This window comes from Ochotona princeps, chromosome 11 (genome assembly GCF_030435755.1).
Source record: "Ochotona princeps isolate mOchPri1 chromosome 11, mOchPri1.hap1, whole genome shotgun sequence".
NCBI lineage: Eukaryota > Metazoa > Chordata > Mammalia > Lagomorpha > Ochotonidae > Ochotona > Ochotona princeps.
In genome coordinates this window covers 4,941,733-4,959,374 of record NC_080842.1, presented here as the reverse complement: position 1 = coordinate 4,959,374, position 17,642 = coordinate 4,941,733, and the positions used below count along the sequence as shown (strand labels likewise).

Below are 17,642 nucleotides of genomic sequence, written 5' to 3'. Positions count from 1 at the left end.
TGCTGTCACAAGTTTCTGAAGCTCTTTGTAAATCCTGAATATTGGACCCCTATCAGTTGTGTAGTGTGCAAAGACTTTTCTCCCATTTCACTGGTTGCTTCTTCACTTTGTTGATCATTTCCTTTGCTGTACAGAAGCTTCTTAGTTTGCTGTATTCCCATTTTGTTTGTCTTTGTGCTTTTTGGTGTCTTTTCTAAGAAGTCTTAACCAATTCCTATATCTTGGAGAGTGCTTTCTGTGTTTCCCTCTTATACTTTAATAGGTTCTGAGTGCAGATTTAGGTCTCCGATCCACTTAGAGGTGATTTTTGTATACTGTGACAGGTGGAGGTCTTGCTTCTTACCTCTGCAGACTGCTATCCAATTGTCCCAACAACATTTGTTGAAGAGAGAAGGCTTTTTTCCATAAATTGTTTTCAGTTTTCTTATCAAACATGAGTTGGCTATACATGTGTGCGGGCTTCCTTCTGGGGTTTCTCTTCTGTTCCATTGATCTTCCATGTCTCTGTTTCTGTACCAGTACCAGACTGTTTTGACGACCACTGCTCTGTAGCGTGGCTTAAGGTCTAGAATTGTGATTCCTCCAGCTTGATTTTTATTCTTCCAAATAGCTTTGGCTATTCATGGTCTCTTGTGTTTCTCCATTTTTAATGTATTTTATTTCTTTTTTAAATGTTTTATAGTTTTCATCACAGAGGTATTCCACATATTTCGATAGACTAATTCCAAGCTATTTAACATTCCTCTCCACTATTCAAATTCAAATGAATAATAGACATACGAAAAATGCTCAGGCTCTCTAGCTGTCAGGGAGATGCAAATGAAAACCGCATTAATGTTCCAAGTCACACCAGTGAAATTGACCTACATCCAGAACTCTACTAACAATACCTGCTGGCATGGCTGTGGAGACAAAGGTACCTTCCTTCATTGCTGGTGGGAGTTTAGTATAACCACTATGGTAGTCAGGAGGCAGAGTGCTAAGAGAACTGAAAATAAACCTGCCATATGGACCAACTCTCCCACTGCTAGGAATATATCCATTGTAAAGGAAAACCGCATGTGAGAAAGGAATCTGTAATCATATATTTACAATGGCACAATCTACAATATCAAAGACATGTAAACAGCACAGAGGAGTGGATAAACCATGGTACATATATCTATGCTGTAGAATACTACTCAGCCATTAAAAACAGTGAAATTCTATCACTTGTAACCCAAAGGTCCCAACTAGAAATCATTATGCTGAGTGAAATAAGTCAATCCCAAAAAGACAAATACCATATGAACTCTTTGATGTAAGGCAACCTTCATGCAAAATAGAAGATCAAAAACCCTTTCAATACTGTTTTTGTTGCAACTGCTGGATTTTGATTTTTTGTTATTATTTTCCTTTATTTAAAATCATTTCTATTATTAAATTCTTCACTGGCTCATAGATCATGCAGTAGCATCATTCTTCTCCAAGAAGGTGCTTTAATTTTCTTTTTTATTTCTTCATTTACACATTGGTCATCCAGTAGCATGTTATTTAACTTCAGGCTGTTGTTAATTTCCTGTTTTTTCTTCCTGTTTTTGATTTTGTTTCATGGCTTCTCATTTAAGGATATGTATAGTAACTGTGTAATAGAGATTGTCATATCCAGTTGTGAAGATATAATGCAGTATGCACCTCTACATCCAAATCAAAGATGGACTCCCAATGAAACTGTTGGATATATCTTGACAATAGGATGCTGAACTCTCTGCCAGTGTCCGTACCTGCAATGTCAGGATACACTTAAATAGCAGCATGATGGACTTACAACTGCTTATTTAGGACTACACTATTGTAACAAAATAGTTTAAATCAGTGGGGGGAAGGGAATTTGGTGAGGGGTTAAGGGAAATTCCAGAGCCTACGGAATTGTATCTTAAAACAGAAAATTCAAAAAATAAAATGAAAAAGGAGGCATCACGATATTTAGCTTCAAACTTATCACAAAACTATATATCTAAAACAGCACAATGTTGTCATAAAAATTGTTACATGGTTCAGTTAAAATCGACAACCCTGAAATAAATTTACATACATCAGCCAGCTAATTTTTTTATCAAGGTGTGATTGGAAATGTGCACACGTGATGCTCAGGCCTGCCCCCTATTGTTCTTACTTTGAATTCTTGTCCCACTCAAAAAAAAAATTGAAAATATCCATCTCACGCAGCACATCCACCTGGGGCTCAAGTTTAAGAGTCAGGTGCTAAACTTTCAGGACTCCAGAGAATGAAGCCATCAATACAAAGTCCCCTAGAAGTGGTAGGAATAAGATAACCCCCCCCCCCGACATGCAGGACTCAGTGCACAAATACAAGAAACATGAACAAGGAACACAATATGATTCCTGAAAAAGGAACACAATAATACATTAGCATAGGACTGTGAGAAATTGAAAATGGACAGAAAACTACAAAAAAAGGAAAAATTTTAAATGAGGTTAACTGAAATGTACAGAAAAAAAGAGTTAAATGGAATTAAGTAATCAGTACATGACATGGAAATGAAATTCAGCACAGAGGTAAAGATACTGAAGAAAGACTGGACATGGAGCACTCTACAAGTCCAATAAAAACAGTAGAATGGCTTAACACATAGCTGATGAGACAGAAGGACACCTGATCTAGCAGACAAGCCTTTTGAAATATATAGACTTAGAAATAAAGAGAAGAAAGAATTGGAAATAATAAAATACTACTCAGCATCCATAGGATATGATGAAAAATCAAATGTCCAATTTTTAGGAACAGGAAAAAACGGCTTAGAAAACCTATTCAGTGGAATAATGGCACAAAAATTTCAAAGTTCGAGAAATGTACAGACGCAAAAACAGGAAGCTCACAGAAGCCCAATTTCCCATGATCAGAAAAGATCCTCTTACAAAGCATAATAGTCAAACTATACAAACTAAAATACAAAAAAATGTATCCTAAAGTTTACAAGATGGAAATACCACGCGTCTTTTAAAGGAGCATTCATTAGACTGACAACAGATTTTTCAATAGACACCCTATAGGTTAGAGAATAGAAAGACACAGCCCAAGTTGTGGAACTAAAAAACTGCCAATCCTGAATACTTTATCCAGTGAAGCTCTCATTCATAAGCTAAGATGATTCTGCACAGCAAAAGGAAACAAGTGAAAAAGCAGTCAACTGAATGGGAGAAAATATTTGCAAACTACACGTCTGATAAAGGATTAATATCCAGAACACAGAAAGAAATGGCCTAAGGACATTAACATGCAGTTATAAAATGATGAAATACAAATGACCAACAGATTCATGAAAAAATACTCAGAAACATTGGATATTGGCGAAATCTGAACAAAAGCAATGAGGGTCTACCTCATTCTAGTTAACATAGTTACCATGCAAAAATGAAGATAGCAAATGTTGACAATGGATGTGATAGCAAAATTATGCTAATGCACTGGTGGAAATATATTCCCACTGTTGATGGGAAAGGAAACTAGTACAACATTACAAAAACAGGATGGTGATTCCTCAGAAATCCAGAAATAGATCTACCATATTACCCAGCCATCCTGCTCTTAGAAATTTACCCAAATGAAATAAAATCAGCATATATTAAAGAATGTGAAGACAGAAATGCCCTTGCTGGGAAACTAAAGTGTATTAAAAATAAACATTAGAAATATTTTTGGCGGAAAATGGCAACACCAAGGCATTACTCATCAATAATTATCTTGAATATAAACAGACTAAATTGCACCATTAAAAGGTACATTCTGGGCCTAGTGCTGTGGTATGGCAGCAAAGTCACTGCTTCTGGTGATGCTGACATCCAATGTGGGTGCTTGTTTGACTTCTGGTGATGCTGACATCCAATGTGGGTACTTGTTTAACTTCTGGCTGCTCCACTTCTGACACAGCTCTTTGCTAATGTACCTGGAAAAGCAGCAGAAGATGGTCCAAGTGTTTTGGCCCTTGCACCCATGTGGGAGACCTGAAAGAGGCTCCTGGGTCCTGGCTTCAGATGCTACAAGATCTACTATTGCAACCATCTACAGAGTAAAGTAGTAGACAGTTGGAAAATTTGTGTGTATGTTGGGATGTGGAGGTGTCTGGTGTCTCCTTCTCTCACTTACTCTTTCTCAACTCTGCCTTTAAATAAATGAATGAAAGAATAAATCTTCAAAAAATGTAAATTCCAGCCAAAAGTATTAAAAACCAGACTCATCAGTAAAGAAAAGAAAAGAAAAGAAAAGAAAAGAAAAGAAAAGAAAAGAAAAGAAAAGGAAAGAAAGAAAGAAAGAAAGAAAGAAAGAAAGAAAGAAAGAAAGGAAGAAAGAAAGAAAGAAAGAAAGAAAGAAAGAAAGAAAGAAAGAAAGAAAGAAAGGAAGGAAGGAAGGAAGGAAGGAAGGAAGGAAGGAAGGAAGGAAGGAAGGAAGGAAGGAAGGAAGGAAAATACAGGACAGAGAAAGAAAGGAAAATTATACTCCATGTAAATGAAAATCAAAAGCCAGGCGGAGTAGCTATTCTCACATCACACAAATAGACTTTTAATAGTTTTAATAGTTCACCAGTTATGAATTGCTGCCGTTTTTGCCACTCCTAGCTCGGTGAGGTCATTGAAGAATCCACTGATTGATAGAGTCTTCATTTGCCCAGTATTTCACTGCCAACATATAGCTGAGGTGGTTCATTGACTTGTTCTTTCTTCTGTCTTTTCTTGGCTAGGGTTCTGAGTCCAGCATTTCGATTGGGGAGATCCCCACAGAAACTTTGAGGTATTCCCACCACTTGAGCAAGGATCCCAGAGCATGCCCCACATCCGGGACTTGGGGAGGGTGGGAAACTGGGTGGGGCTTCTCCCTCAATATCCCCCTTTACCTCAGATACAAGAAGGAAACAATATGGACATAATAGTCTTACCCACTTTCCTATAGCCCCTGAACCTTTTTACCATAATTAACTAGGTAAAGATTGTCAACAATATAATTAAAAAAAATAATAATAACAAAATATTATTGATAGTAAAAAAAAATAGACTTTAAGATAAAAACTATAAAAAGAGAGAGAATCCACTATGTAATGTCTAAAGGCTCAAGTCAATAAGAATATATGACTACAATAAACATTTAGGAATCCAATTCCAGGAATCCAAATTTTATACAGCAAATGACAACTGCTTTAAAGAGATATAAAATGTAATACAATAAGAATGGGCACCCTTCAGCATCATAGTCTGATCAATCACACAAGATAACAGCAAGGAAATAGAGCCAACGTACACTATGGACAAGATGGATTGAATAGATATTTCAACAGCAATAGGCAATAGAATTATGGGTTTCAATCAGAGGATGCCAGTGGAGGAGAGTTGGAAGAAGTGCATTCCAGTGGGAAAGCTTGGGAGACTCCTAGCAAAGGAAAAATTTGTGGACAGCAGAGAGAACCTGTGAAGAGACATGAACACAGCATTTACGTGGTATCCAACAGAAACACCACTGGCAGCTCCTGGGACCCAAGGAGCATACAAGATTGCATTCTACATTTCTTTGGAAATGGAAAGCCTCCCCAAGAAGTTTCTAACTCTCAACTCCAGGGAGAGCCTTACAATACACTACATCATGGGACACTAAGGACTAAACATGAGCCAGGAAAAAAAAAGTCCTAAGAGTATCTAAAAAGGCACTCCTTGAGCATGAGGCATGCCCATCAAACTTTGAGTTCACAGTTATCACAGACTAGACCGCAGGCTAGATTAAGGGCTACTGGTTAAAATGGGAAATTGATGAAGCTATGGCCACATACCCCAACTAGGGCTGCCAAACACCTCAGCAGATGACCTTCTTCCTCAGGGAAGTCTCGGACTTCAGAAGCCATTGGGTCTGATGGTTACTTTGCCATCCTGCAAGTAAGAACTCTTACTCCTAAGTTCAGCAGACTCAGGGTGGCTCCAAGCCATCCCCTTTGCTTCCTCAATACCCATGGAGACACAGAGGAAATCAAAACTTGCAGGGATTACCGGAACCCTCCTGACACACAGGACAGACAGCCGTTGCAACTTTAGCCTCTCCCTGTGGCAAGATCTAGGGCTGGCATGGGAAATCAGCAAGATTTCCACCTTTATTGTCAGAGCATTTTCCTTTCTGCCAGTCCTAAAGATATGTCCCCATTACTTTTTCCATGTTAGGGATATTCTCTTGTATTATTTCATTGAATACTTGTCTTAACCCAGCTTCTTCTCTTTTGGTACTTTCAGAACTCTCATAACATCTGTGTTTGACATTTTGATGGTGTCACTTAATTCTGAGATGCTTTTCTTCGCTATTTTGGGTGGAACACATGGGATCCCAAGTCGGTATTATTTTGCTTGTGGGACCAATGCAATCCATTGTGCCGTAAGTGAGTTCTCCATGGCTTAGCGCATGCACAGCTCAATGTTGTCCCCCTCCCCAGTGGCTTTGCAGAAGTCAAAGTGGCTCTGATGTGACACTAGTAAGAATCCAGGCTATGAAATCCACCCTGTTCCCACATTTGCCCAATTTTGCTCCACCACGCTGCTTTGAGCCATGATCAGATTTCAAAAACCAGCAGGAACTTGCAATTCTCTGGCTGGATTCACTTCCTGAGTCCCCAGTGACCTTCCCTTCCTGCCTGACCTCCAGAGGAGCTGTAATTGCTGCTGAGACATCTGTTTGCTGTGTTGCCACTCCGCCATCTCTGCTGCTTCCCTGCTTGCACAGGTCTTCAGATGTCCCTCTGTTGTAGCCTACCCCTTCCTCTTTCCCAGGATTGCACCCATTCTCCTTCTCTGCTAATCTTTCCATCCATTAACACATCCCCACCCTATTCTGCCATCTTGCTCTCTCAGATACGCAAATCCATTTTCAACTAAGGTACATCCTTCTAAAATGTGAATGTAGAGCAGGTGTTTAGGACAGCTATTAAGACGTTCATGTCCTACATGGGACTGCTTGGATTTCATGCCCAGCTCTGGATTCTAACACCACCTTCCTGCCTGTACAGACACTTCAGGTTAGAATTTCTATGTGACTCATCTGGGTTATTATTATATCTGAAGAATGAACCCAAGAAAAAGAGCTACTTTAAGATATGGACAGAAAATACATCAGTGTCTTCAGAGTTCAAGACAGAGGTAAATGGTAAACTTAAAATGGACAGGAATGAGCTACTTGGGACAAGAGAAATGTTTCACAACTGGATTATGATAATGTTCATTCAGCTCAATTTATGAGCTAGTCATCATTTAGCTGTGCACTTACAATGAGCACATTCGGTGGTGTACAAATTATACAACAAATCTGTTCACATAAAAGTACTAAAAAAAAAGGCCACTTACATGAAAATCTCCCTCAAGAATTTTTACTTTATATCACCTAACAACATTCACATGGAACATTCAGAGAAATAATCTTTTCAACATATCAGCAAATGAAGTATTTCCTGAATGAAGGGTTCTCTTGATTGAGAACCATTAGATGCAAATGTGAAGATTAAGGATACTGGAATTAAAAGTCACTCTTCCTGTATCGGTCTCTTCATCTGACTCTTCTAGATATCCCTTGACACTTGATTCTTTTAAAAGTTAACACAAGGAAATGACAAATATTATATAATACGAATAATTCCACTATACATTTTCCTTAAGTTCATTATTAATAAGAGTTTTGAATATAAGTAAAAGGTTCAAGTCCCTTATTAATAGTACTATTACAAACTTACATTTATGCAATAATAGGGATGATCTACTTGATAACTAGGACAAAGTTACAATTTAACATGATCTAAAGAGAAAAAATATGTTCCTTACATATTTCATTTCTGAATTACTGCTGTCATTTGTTTGAATTTCCTTTGGTGATACAACTTGAAGAAATGAATTTGGAGAACCTGGAGAAAACAAGAAAACAAGTATCAGTCTTCAATTTGAGTTCTAAATTTCTGTTCACTTTCTTTCATAACATTCGCCTATGAAAATATTACTGGTTCATCACTGCGTATTCCTTTTGTATTTCATTTATTGAACTCTTTATGTAGAGTAGCATTAAGCCTTTGACTATATTGTAAACTAAATTATGATCTCTCAAAAATGAAAAAGAGTGATCAATGGAGGAAGAATGGGCAGCAGGGAGCCAGGTGGGGAAAAGGAATTATTAAAATCTCAAATTCGCATCTTATGAACTCACACTGGATCTATTCTCTTTGTATTGATGACATTCACATGAGTCTTAATGAGAAATTATGTTGCAGTAATAACCGTGCTTTGGCAGTGACTCTGAAAGCCCAACGCATTACTTTATTTAAAAATAAGTTTAAAAATCTAAATTTGAAAAACACACAAAAGTTATGAAAAGATTTTAAGTACAAGAAGCAAGTATTCAAGAAAAACAAAAAATGTGACCAAAAATATGAATGATATACTTTAAAAAAACATTTTTATGGGTACAGTTGTTTAACTGTCACGTCAGACTCCCACCTTCCATACTGAGCCAAGTACCCAGGTACAAGTCCAGGATGTACAGGTGCCAGAGCAAGTCCTTAGTTCCCAAATACTCACACGAAGGTTGCAGATGGATTTCTTGGCTCCCAGCTTCAGTCCCAGCCTAGACCCTAGTCATTTTGGACACCTTAAGAAGTGAACAGGATCTCTCTCTTTCTCTCAAATATGTTTTTATAGAGAAAACAATAACGGGCCGGCAGGTTGTGGCATAATGGCAGCATCTCATGTAAGTTTACTGGTTGGTGTCAAGGCTTCATGACATCTGATCTAGCTCCCTAACAAAGCATATGGAAAGCCCCAGAGGATGGCACTTCTGCCAACCTGTGGCCCTTTGGAGGAGTGAACAGAGCATCTCTCTCTCTCTCTCTGGCTTTCAAATAAATAAGTCTTTAGGCAAGCATAAATATACATATATTTATCCAGAGGGTCTGTATAATATAGGCAGGTATACTATAAGGGGACACTCATCACAGCACGCATCTGTACTTCTGAATGAGTAAAAGATGGATGCCCAATGAAACTCTCAAACACGTCTTGAAAATAGAATGCCTGCCTTTATACCATTCTTCATATCCACAGTGTCAGGATACACTTAAGTAGCAGAATGATGGAACTGTGACTGTGGCTGAGGGATTGAACTATTGTTATAATATAGGAGGAAATACTTGGGGAGGGGTGAGAGAGGGTGCAGGGGGAAATCCCTGAGCCTAAGGAACTGTATCAAGAAAAATGATCTCTTTAAAAGAGGGGTGGGGGAAGTATTACTTAGGTCTAGCACAGCAATTTAATCATCTGCCATGTGGGCACTACTGTTGGTGTCCTGGCTGCTCCAGTTACAATCCAGTTCTCTGTTTATGACCTCGGAAAGCAGAGGCGGAAGGCTCAAGTCCTTGCAGCCTTGTGGGAGACCCAAAAGATGCTCCTGGATCCTGGCTTCAGATCAGATCAGTTCTAACCATTTCAGCCATCTGGGGAATGAATCAGTGCATAGAGGACCTCTCTCAATCCTTCTCACTATAAATCTGGTTTTCAACTTAAATCATTAAAAAAAGAAAAGAGTACTTTCCTAAAACAAAATATTTAAAACAATATACATCTTCTTTTAGATGAAAAGCGATCATTAAAACCCAATCATATGACACTGCGGTGATTAGAACTGTAAGATGAAGAAGCTCACTGAAGCAGAAGGAAATAGAAGATTTTCTATAACAGGAAAAAGGCAGGCTAGCCTGAGAAATCATAAAGGCAGATTTCAGTGTTAAAATACCAAAGAATACTGTGTTATTTACTGTAGGTCTACTTTTATAATTATAGTGAAATCGAAAGTGTACCATTGTAAGAATTAAAAGAAAAATAAGACAAAGTAGGTAGGCAGTGGGGAAGGGAAACAGTATTATGCTCTTAAAAGTAGAACTATAGCCCCGGCATGATAGCCTAGTGGCTAAATCATCGCCTTGCATCCACCGTGATCCCATACAGATGCGGGTTCGTGTCCTGGCTGCTCCACTTCCCTCCCAGCTCCCTGCTTGTGGCCTGGGAAAGCAGTTGAGGACAGCCCATGTGCGAAAGAGGCTGCTGGCTCCTGGCTTCAGATGGCCTCAGCTCAGTTCAGCCACTGTGGCCCTTCGGGAAGTGTCCAGAGGACAGATCATTCTGTATCTTCATCTCTGTATATCTGCCTTTCCAATAAAAAAAAAGTAAATCTTTAAAAAAAATTATATAGGTGAAATTTATCCCCTTTATACAAATGAAACTATGTACATGTCTATATGTATATACGAACACACATTCATAATTAAAATTGACTCAAACTAGAACTCACAGAGTTTACCCTTCGTATATTATTACAACGGCGTCGTCCTTCAGCAAGATTCACAAGTCCATCACTCTTCTATTTCTTGCACATTACATTTTCAATGAAGCATGCTTCAAGTAACCAACAATTAACACCGTACTAAATGGATCATTTTGAGAAGACACAATTGTATCATACTTGATATGAAAATAGGCCACAATGCTACAGTGTTGTAATAGTTGAACTCTGCATAGGAACAGAGGGATGACTGGGACAAAAGGCCCACGGCCAGACCCGTGTTCAGACGGGCTGTATCTGTCATTTCCGGGCACTGCTCTGCCGGAAGGCTGTATTTTGCAGACTGCACGGCCCAGGCGCCTTTATCCTCTGGATTTCGGGTGCGGTCAGCTAAAGGACAGCATTGGCAGAAGGGAGGGGCATCTCCAAGAGGCCCAACACGCACACTCCAAGGCTGTCCCTCTCACAGGTCGCCATCTGCCCCCGACCGACCGCCCGTCCAGCGCTCACAGGCCCATCTGACGCCCACGGGGACCCCTCAACACAAGAAAGGCCTTGCTGCGCCTGCGAGGGGCTCCAGGGGCGGCCCTGCCTTACCGGGTCCTGACGCCTGCGAGCCCCTGAGCCCGGCGAGCAGCAGCAGCAGCAGCAGCAGGTGGAACATGGTGCGCTCTGCTCTGCCGCCTCCGAGCGCGGACTGGGGGCGCGGCCGTTGGTCGCAGGGAGTCGGGCGTCTTTACCCGTCTCGTCGCGAGTTCGAGGCCGCGGAGCGCGGGACTCCCGTGGACACCAGTGCCCTGCGCGGCCCTCTCCTGACCCCGCGGCCACCCCAGCCAGGCCACCCCAGCCAGGCCATCCGCGCCCCGACCCCTGGGGCCGTCCCCATACACGTTCCCCTCCATGTTGATGGCCTCAAAGAACTGACAGGTTTTCCTTTAACAGGAACATTAGCAGTAGTCCGGCCAGTTGGACATCTTGCTAGGCTGAACTGAGTATAACATTGGCCTAAGTAGAATTCCTCTTCTGCTTTGGCGTCCGCTATGACTCTGTGGTGAGCCTGACTGACCATCCCTAGTCTGCCGGTGCTCTGCCAAAGCTGCCTGAACCGAAACCAACGCAGCTGCCTCACCTCCTGGTACAGCGGCCCCATCCTCCGCCTGGAAAGTGTATAAAATTCCACTGCCGTGGACCCTCGATGGACATTTTGGGCACCCCCCGGGTGGATATGTTCCCGAGCCATCTCCCGTGGACAAGCGGTAAGTTAGACTCTGTCTTAACAATTCAACCCGTTTGCCTGGACCAAGAACCCCTCTCACAAGTGAGTCCGAGTGCCTCCAGCCTGATACATCCGTGAAAAATTTTACGAGGAGTCCATCTAAAACTGACACTCAATTGATAAGAGCATGATGAACCTGAATAGGAAGTTACTGGGAGACTTGAGAAGTGCACGTTTTATTCTTTGTGTAATATTCGTGCATGCACATATACACAAATCAAAATTTAAAACAAATGACATTCAGTTAAGAAATGTTAAACTTGGGCCCGGTGGCGTGGTCTAGCGGCTAAAGTCCTCGCCTTGAAAGCCCCGGGATCCCATATGGGCGCCGGTTCTAGTCCCGGCAGCTCCACTTCCCATCCAGCTCCCTGCTTGTGCCCTGGGAAAGCAGTTGAGGACGGCCCAATGCATTGGGACCCTGCACCCGTGTGGGAGACCCGGAAGAGGTTCCTGGTTCCCGGCATCGGATCGGCGCGCATCGGCCCGTTGCGGCTCACTTGGGGAGTGAATCATCGGACGGAAGATCTTCCTCTCTGTCTCTCCTCCTCTGTGTATATCTGGCTGTAATAAAATGAATAAATCTTTAAAAAAAAAAAAGAAATGTTAAACTTTATTAGGAAAGAGCATGAAAAATGTTTTAAATTGTATTACATATATTACTTACATTAAAAAAAAATATGTCCTAAGGAGGCAACCAACCATTCACAGATACCACAGTAACTTTTGTAGTTAATAAAACCATTTTTCTCCACCGACATTTCTATGAAAATATTTGGGTCACAGAGGCAACACCCAATATACCCTAGTAAATGTAAACACTCTATAACTTTAAATCAACCTCTGAAAATTCAAATTTATGACTGAGGTGTTTCTAAGTTCTCAAAATGCTTTTACAACTGCTGATTAAATGCATTGCAATTGTTCCTGCTTAATTATAGCCATGAATCAACAGCATGCCTGACAATATCCACTGAGTATTTTGCAACTCACACCTATGACTCATTTTTTAAATGCTATTATGAAACCATGCTGTCCTTTACCATGATTCATAATGGAACTTCTAGTGTTAAATTCATTTTTATATCATCTATAGTTACTAGATGATAAAAATCAGAGCTCATAACTTTGTGTATACACACACTATGTGTGTTTTGCACTCTCAAAATAACACGATAATTCAGGTTTCGTGCATTTTTAAACTAATAAGCCAGTAACAGGTAAATGTAATCCAGTTGTTCACTGCACATTTTGGGGATGATTTATATTACTGGGAAATTTTAAATTTAAATGTTGAGCTTAATGAAGAAATTTCATTGTAATAGCTTTTTTTTTTCTCTCTCAGGACTTTGAATCAGACAGGTTAACATAATTTTTCACCTACTGATTTCAAGTAAAGACTACTACTGCCAAGCTTAGTTGTTAATAACCTTTTAAATTTCTAAACTCTGTGTGTGTGTGTGTATGTGTGTGCACGTTTGTCTTTTACACAATGTCAAACCCTGGACCCCCTCCACCAGAGGATGCCCCTCCAACTTCATAATCTGGCCTTGCAAACCCCACCCTGAAGGACACTATGGAAGAGGAGGTCAGCCCCTCCCAACACCACGTGACAAGGGGAATCTCAAAGAATTGGTGTATAACACTCAATAACTGTTCCTGCCCTCCTGAATTAAATAAACCCTAATAGATTAGGGCCACTGAGAAGTTACCCACCTTAGAATGTTGGAGGAAGATGTTTTTAATACATTTTATTATGTTGTTCTTATTTTATAATACAGTTTCATATTCCCTTATCCCCTCCCCAGGTCCCTTCCCCTCCAGTTCCTCTATATCATTACTAACGTATAGTTCTTCATACTCAGTCATATGTCCATCATTGCGGGCATAGACAATGACAGAGAGTCCAGAATCCTATTGTCAAGATATAGTAAACAGTTTCACTATAAGTCCATCTTTGTCTGGAAGTAGAAATGCATACCACACTACATCCTCACTTCTGGATGTTAGTCTCCATTTCACAGCTACTGTACATCCCCTTAAATGAAGAGCCACAAAACAAAATCAACATCAGGGAGAAAAAAGAAATTAACAACATCAAGAAGTTAAATAACATGCTACTAAATGACTAATGTGTAGCTGAAGAAATGAAAATCAAGAACCTTCTTGAAGAAAATGATGCCACTGCATGACCTACGAGTCATTGAATGACTTAATCAGATGGCACTGTTTTGAAGAGAAAACAACAAAACCCATGTGACATAGTTTCCGCTGATCTTTGTTGAAGTGTGTCTCCTCCAGACATTAAGCAGATGGGTTTTGTTTTTTAATCCAGTGTACTAATCTATGATTTTTGATTGAGCTTAAGCCATTTACATTCACAGTTTAATAAGTAAGGGTGGTACTTTGGTTCTGTCATTTTGGGAATGGGTTGTTCATTGGTTTAGTCTTCTGCTGTCATTTTCCTGGGATGTTCTTCCCATTTGCCTTTGGTGGGTGCTATTCCTCTTTTCTGTCAAAAGAACATCCTGAAGTATCATTTGTAGGGCAGGTTTGGAAGAGGCAAATTCTTTTAACTTTTCTTGACTGTGGAAGAATTTCATTTCATTTTCAAAGACAAAAGAAAGCTTTGCTGGATATGTTATCCTGGGCCAAAAATTTTTTTCTTTTAGAATCTGGAATATGTCACTCCATTCTCTTCTGGCCTGTAGAGTTTCCTGTGAGAGCTTAATTGGCATTCCTTTATATGTCAATTGATTTTTTCACATGCACATTTAAGGATCTTTTCCTTATGTTCGATTGAAGAGAGCTTGATTATCATCTGTCTTGGTGAAGATCGCTTTTGATCAAGCCTGTTGGGAGTTCTGTGCCCCTCCTGGATCTTGTTTCCCAATTCTTTCTCCAGATTAGGGAAATTTTCCTTTAGTATTTCATTAAATACATTTGCAAACTCAGCTTCTCTTTCTGCACCTTCTGGGACTCCCATAACTCTTATATTTGGCCTCTTAATGGTATCTTTCAATTCTTGAATACTTTTTTTGGCCTGATCCAGCTCTGCTTCCAGCTTTTTATTTGCTTCCCCCTGATGACAGGAAATATCTTCCAATTCTGAGATTCTTTCTTCTGCTTGCTTCATGCTATTTTGGAGACTCTCCACTGTACTCTTAATTTGCTCTACTGTGTTCTTAATTTCTGATATACCAGCCTTGGTTTGCTTTATTGCTTCCTTAAATTCTTTGAAGTCTTGCATGAGCTTCTCATTGTTGATCAGAAGCTTTAAAATGAGTCTTATGGATTCTGTGTCCCCCATTGTCTCGATGTCTTCCTCAGTAAACTCTGAGGTTGGCATAGGGTTTTTGCTCTTTTGCAGGGGAGTCTTCAGTAATATTCATTGTGCTTTTGTCTCTTCTTTGCTCTTGGTCATTGCACTTCTGGTTAGCAGAGTCTTCTCCTTGGGGCAGGTTTCTCATCTGTCACCCTCAGGTCTACAGTTCAATTTTACTTATTGTGGTTGGTACACAACTCGTTGCTTGCAGCCACTTGTGCCACAACCTCCAGAGAGTTCCAGGTCTGGGTTCTTATATCAGATTTCCACCGTGGTCTCCACAGCCCCAGCTCGTGGCTCACCACTCTCCACCTCCTGTGATACCATGCTGAGGCTGCACTGTTGTCTCTGCAACTTTTCTCCCACTTCCGGTCAGAGCAGGTCCCAGGATTAGACACCAGGTGTCCTATATAATTAGGTGGTTGGTGGCGCTGATCTTGCTGAAACCTGTTGGACGTTAGGTCTCGGTGCCACACAGACCTATTTTGACCAGTAGGCTGCCACAGTCGGTATTATTTTCCTGGTTGCTGGTGGAGTTCTGGATGCTGGTGGAGTTCAGATCGCCATGCTGGAGTATCAGTCTCTGCAACACCACACCGTTGTGTCCGCTGCTTTCCTGTGTCTGTCACTCTCCAGATACCTCTTTGCTGTTGTTCTGTCCCTTCCTATTTCCTGAAATATGTCCTCTCTGCTTCATCCTGATTAAATATTTTTCCGTCCGCATAAACGTGTCCTCGCCCTATTCTGCCATCTTGATTCTCTGGAGGACGATTTTTTTTTTAAAGATTTATTCATTTTTATTACAGCCAGATATACAGAGAGGAGGAGAGACAGAGAGGAAGATCTTCCATCCGATGATTCACTCCCCAAGTGAGCCGCAAAGGGCCGATGCGCACTGATCCGAAGCTGGGAACCAGGAACCTCTTCCGGGTCTCCCACGTGGGTGCAGGGTCTCAATGCATTGGGCCGTCCTCAACTGCTTTCCCAGGGCACAAGCAGGGAGCTGGATGGGAAGTGGAGCTGCCGGGATTAGAACCAATGCCCATATGGGATCCCGGGGCTTTCAAGGTGAGGACTTTAGCCACTAGGCCACGCCGCCGGGCCCTGGAGGACGATTTTTTTTTTCTTTTTTTCTTTAAGATTTATTTTATTTTTATTACAAAGTCAGACATACTGAGAAGAGGAGAGATAGAGAGGAAGTGGAGCTGCCGGGATTAGAACCAGCGGCCATATGGGATCAAGGCGAGGACCTTAGCCACTAGGCCACACTGCCAAGCCCAGGACGATTTTTTAAATTCTCAGATCCTAACTATGTAAGAAACAGTTGATTTACAAATGACAGATTCTTAACTATCAAACTAAAGGCCTCCTCAGGTGGCTTTTCTGTTGACCTTTGTTCATCAGGAAATAATTTGCATTCATAAACATCAAATTATTTATCCAATGGTTTGCCAAAAAAGCTGAAACATTCAATTTTTGTATGTCTGCATTGAGGAAATCCTGTTCTTATTATCTGTGTAATTAAGTCCTATCATCATTATCACTTTAGATGTCTCATCAAAACTCAGAGAAAATTCTATGTATCGTAAGTATAACAAAACTATCTTCTGGACAATTATTTCGAACTTAGAGATGGATTAGTGAAACTGTTCAAATTGCCATTAATAGAGCACGTGAAAATTAAGAGGAAAGATGGAAAAAGGGTATATGTGGTTCAAGACACTGCCAAACTAACCAGATTAACTCCAACATTCTTATTATCAAATGCACATAGGTTGTTCCTGAGGGATAATAAACTCATTACCCATATTTTATTTATCATTTCAATAACAAATACAACTTTTCAGTATTTAGAATCTTGCAAAATTTCAAGAATTGGGGATTACACCTAAAACTTAGAAAAACAAAATGACATTCTTCTAGTATAAATAAAAGTGATTTTGATCAATTTTCCTTAGTGGCTCAAGGACATGGTTTAACATGAATCGGTACAAGTATAGAAATACATGCCTCTCACATGTTCCCTTAGGTGACTTACAGCTCTGTTATTTAGTTTTTCTGGGGTTCTTATATGTTGGACTGAGTCAGAATTAATACCGTAAGCAAGATGAAATTTGTCTTTAACCTGCATTGCATGTAACCCCCAATCTCAAGGTTTATGCCCTGGACATTAAGAAAAAAATCTATAGAGATTTACAGTGGGGCCTGAGAGCACACTGACAAGATCTTAAAGGTGGTTACATGGTCCTTTATTACAGATCAGGAGGAGATCCCATAGCAGAGCAGGAGGAAATGAGGAGGTTTGTAATCCCGGTCCCAGTGAGACCCTCAGAGGCCTTGCAAGAGCTTTTGCTGCAGAAGCAATAGACCCTTTGCCAGGGTTTAGTGTCAAGAAGTACACCCAGGACCATGTCCCAACTGTCAAGGAGATCACTGGAAATTTGACTGCCCTCAAAGGTCTAGAACCTCGGGTGAGCCATTTCCCACTGGGACTCTTACACAGACTGAAGCTGCCCAGGATCCTCCAGACTCCAGTGCCACACCGGATCAGCACCCAGGTGCTCCAAGTGGTTCTCATGTTTCCTTCTGGACATGGGAGAGCAGTTTTCTCTGTCCTTCACCCTTGCTTTGGTATCCTTTCCTCTTAGAGTTCCTCTTAGACCTCTTAGAGTAGGTCTCTCAGGAGCCCCAGCTTAGCTCAG

General features: G+C 40.7%; 1 protein-coding gene across 1 annotated transcript in view; it reads right to left on the bottom strand.

Moving 5' to 3' along the window:
• The window catches only part of LOC101518985 (disintegrin and metalloproteinase domain-containing protein 32-like), a 64,516-nt gene extending 53,447 nt beyond the window's left edge, over positions 1–11,069 (bottom strand). The window contains exons 1-2 of the mRNA XM_058670467.1: positions 10,940–11,069; positions 7,840–7,919 (exon numbers count right to left, since the gene is read on the bottom strand). Of these exons, the coding sequence (XP_058526450.1) occupies positions 7,840–7,919; positions 10,940–11,006 (147 nt within the window). The 5' untranslated portion in view covers positions 11,007–11,069. The remainder of the gene's footprint in view (positions 1–7,839; positions 7,920–10,939) is intronic.
• Between the last annotated feature and the right edge of the window lie 6,573 nt (positions 11,070–17,642).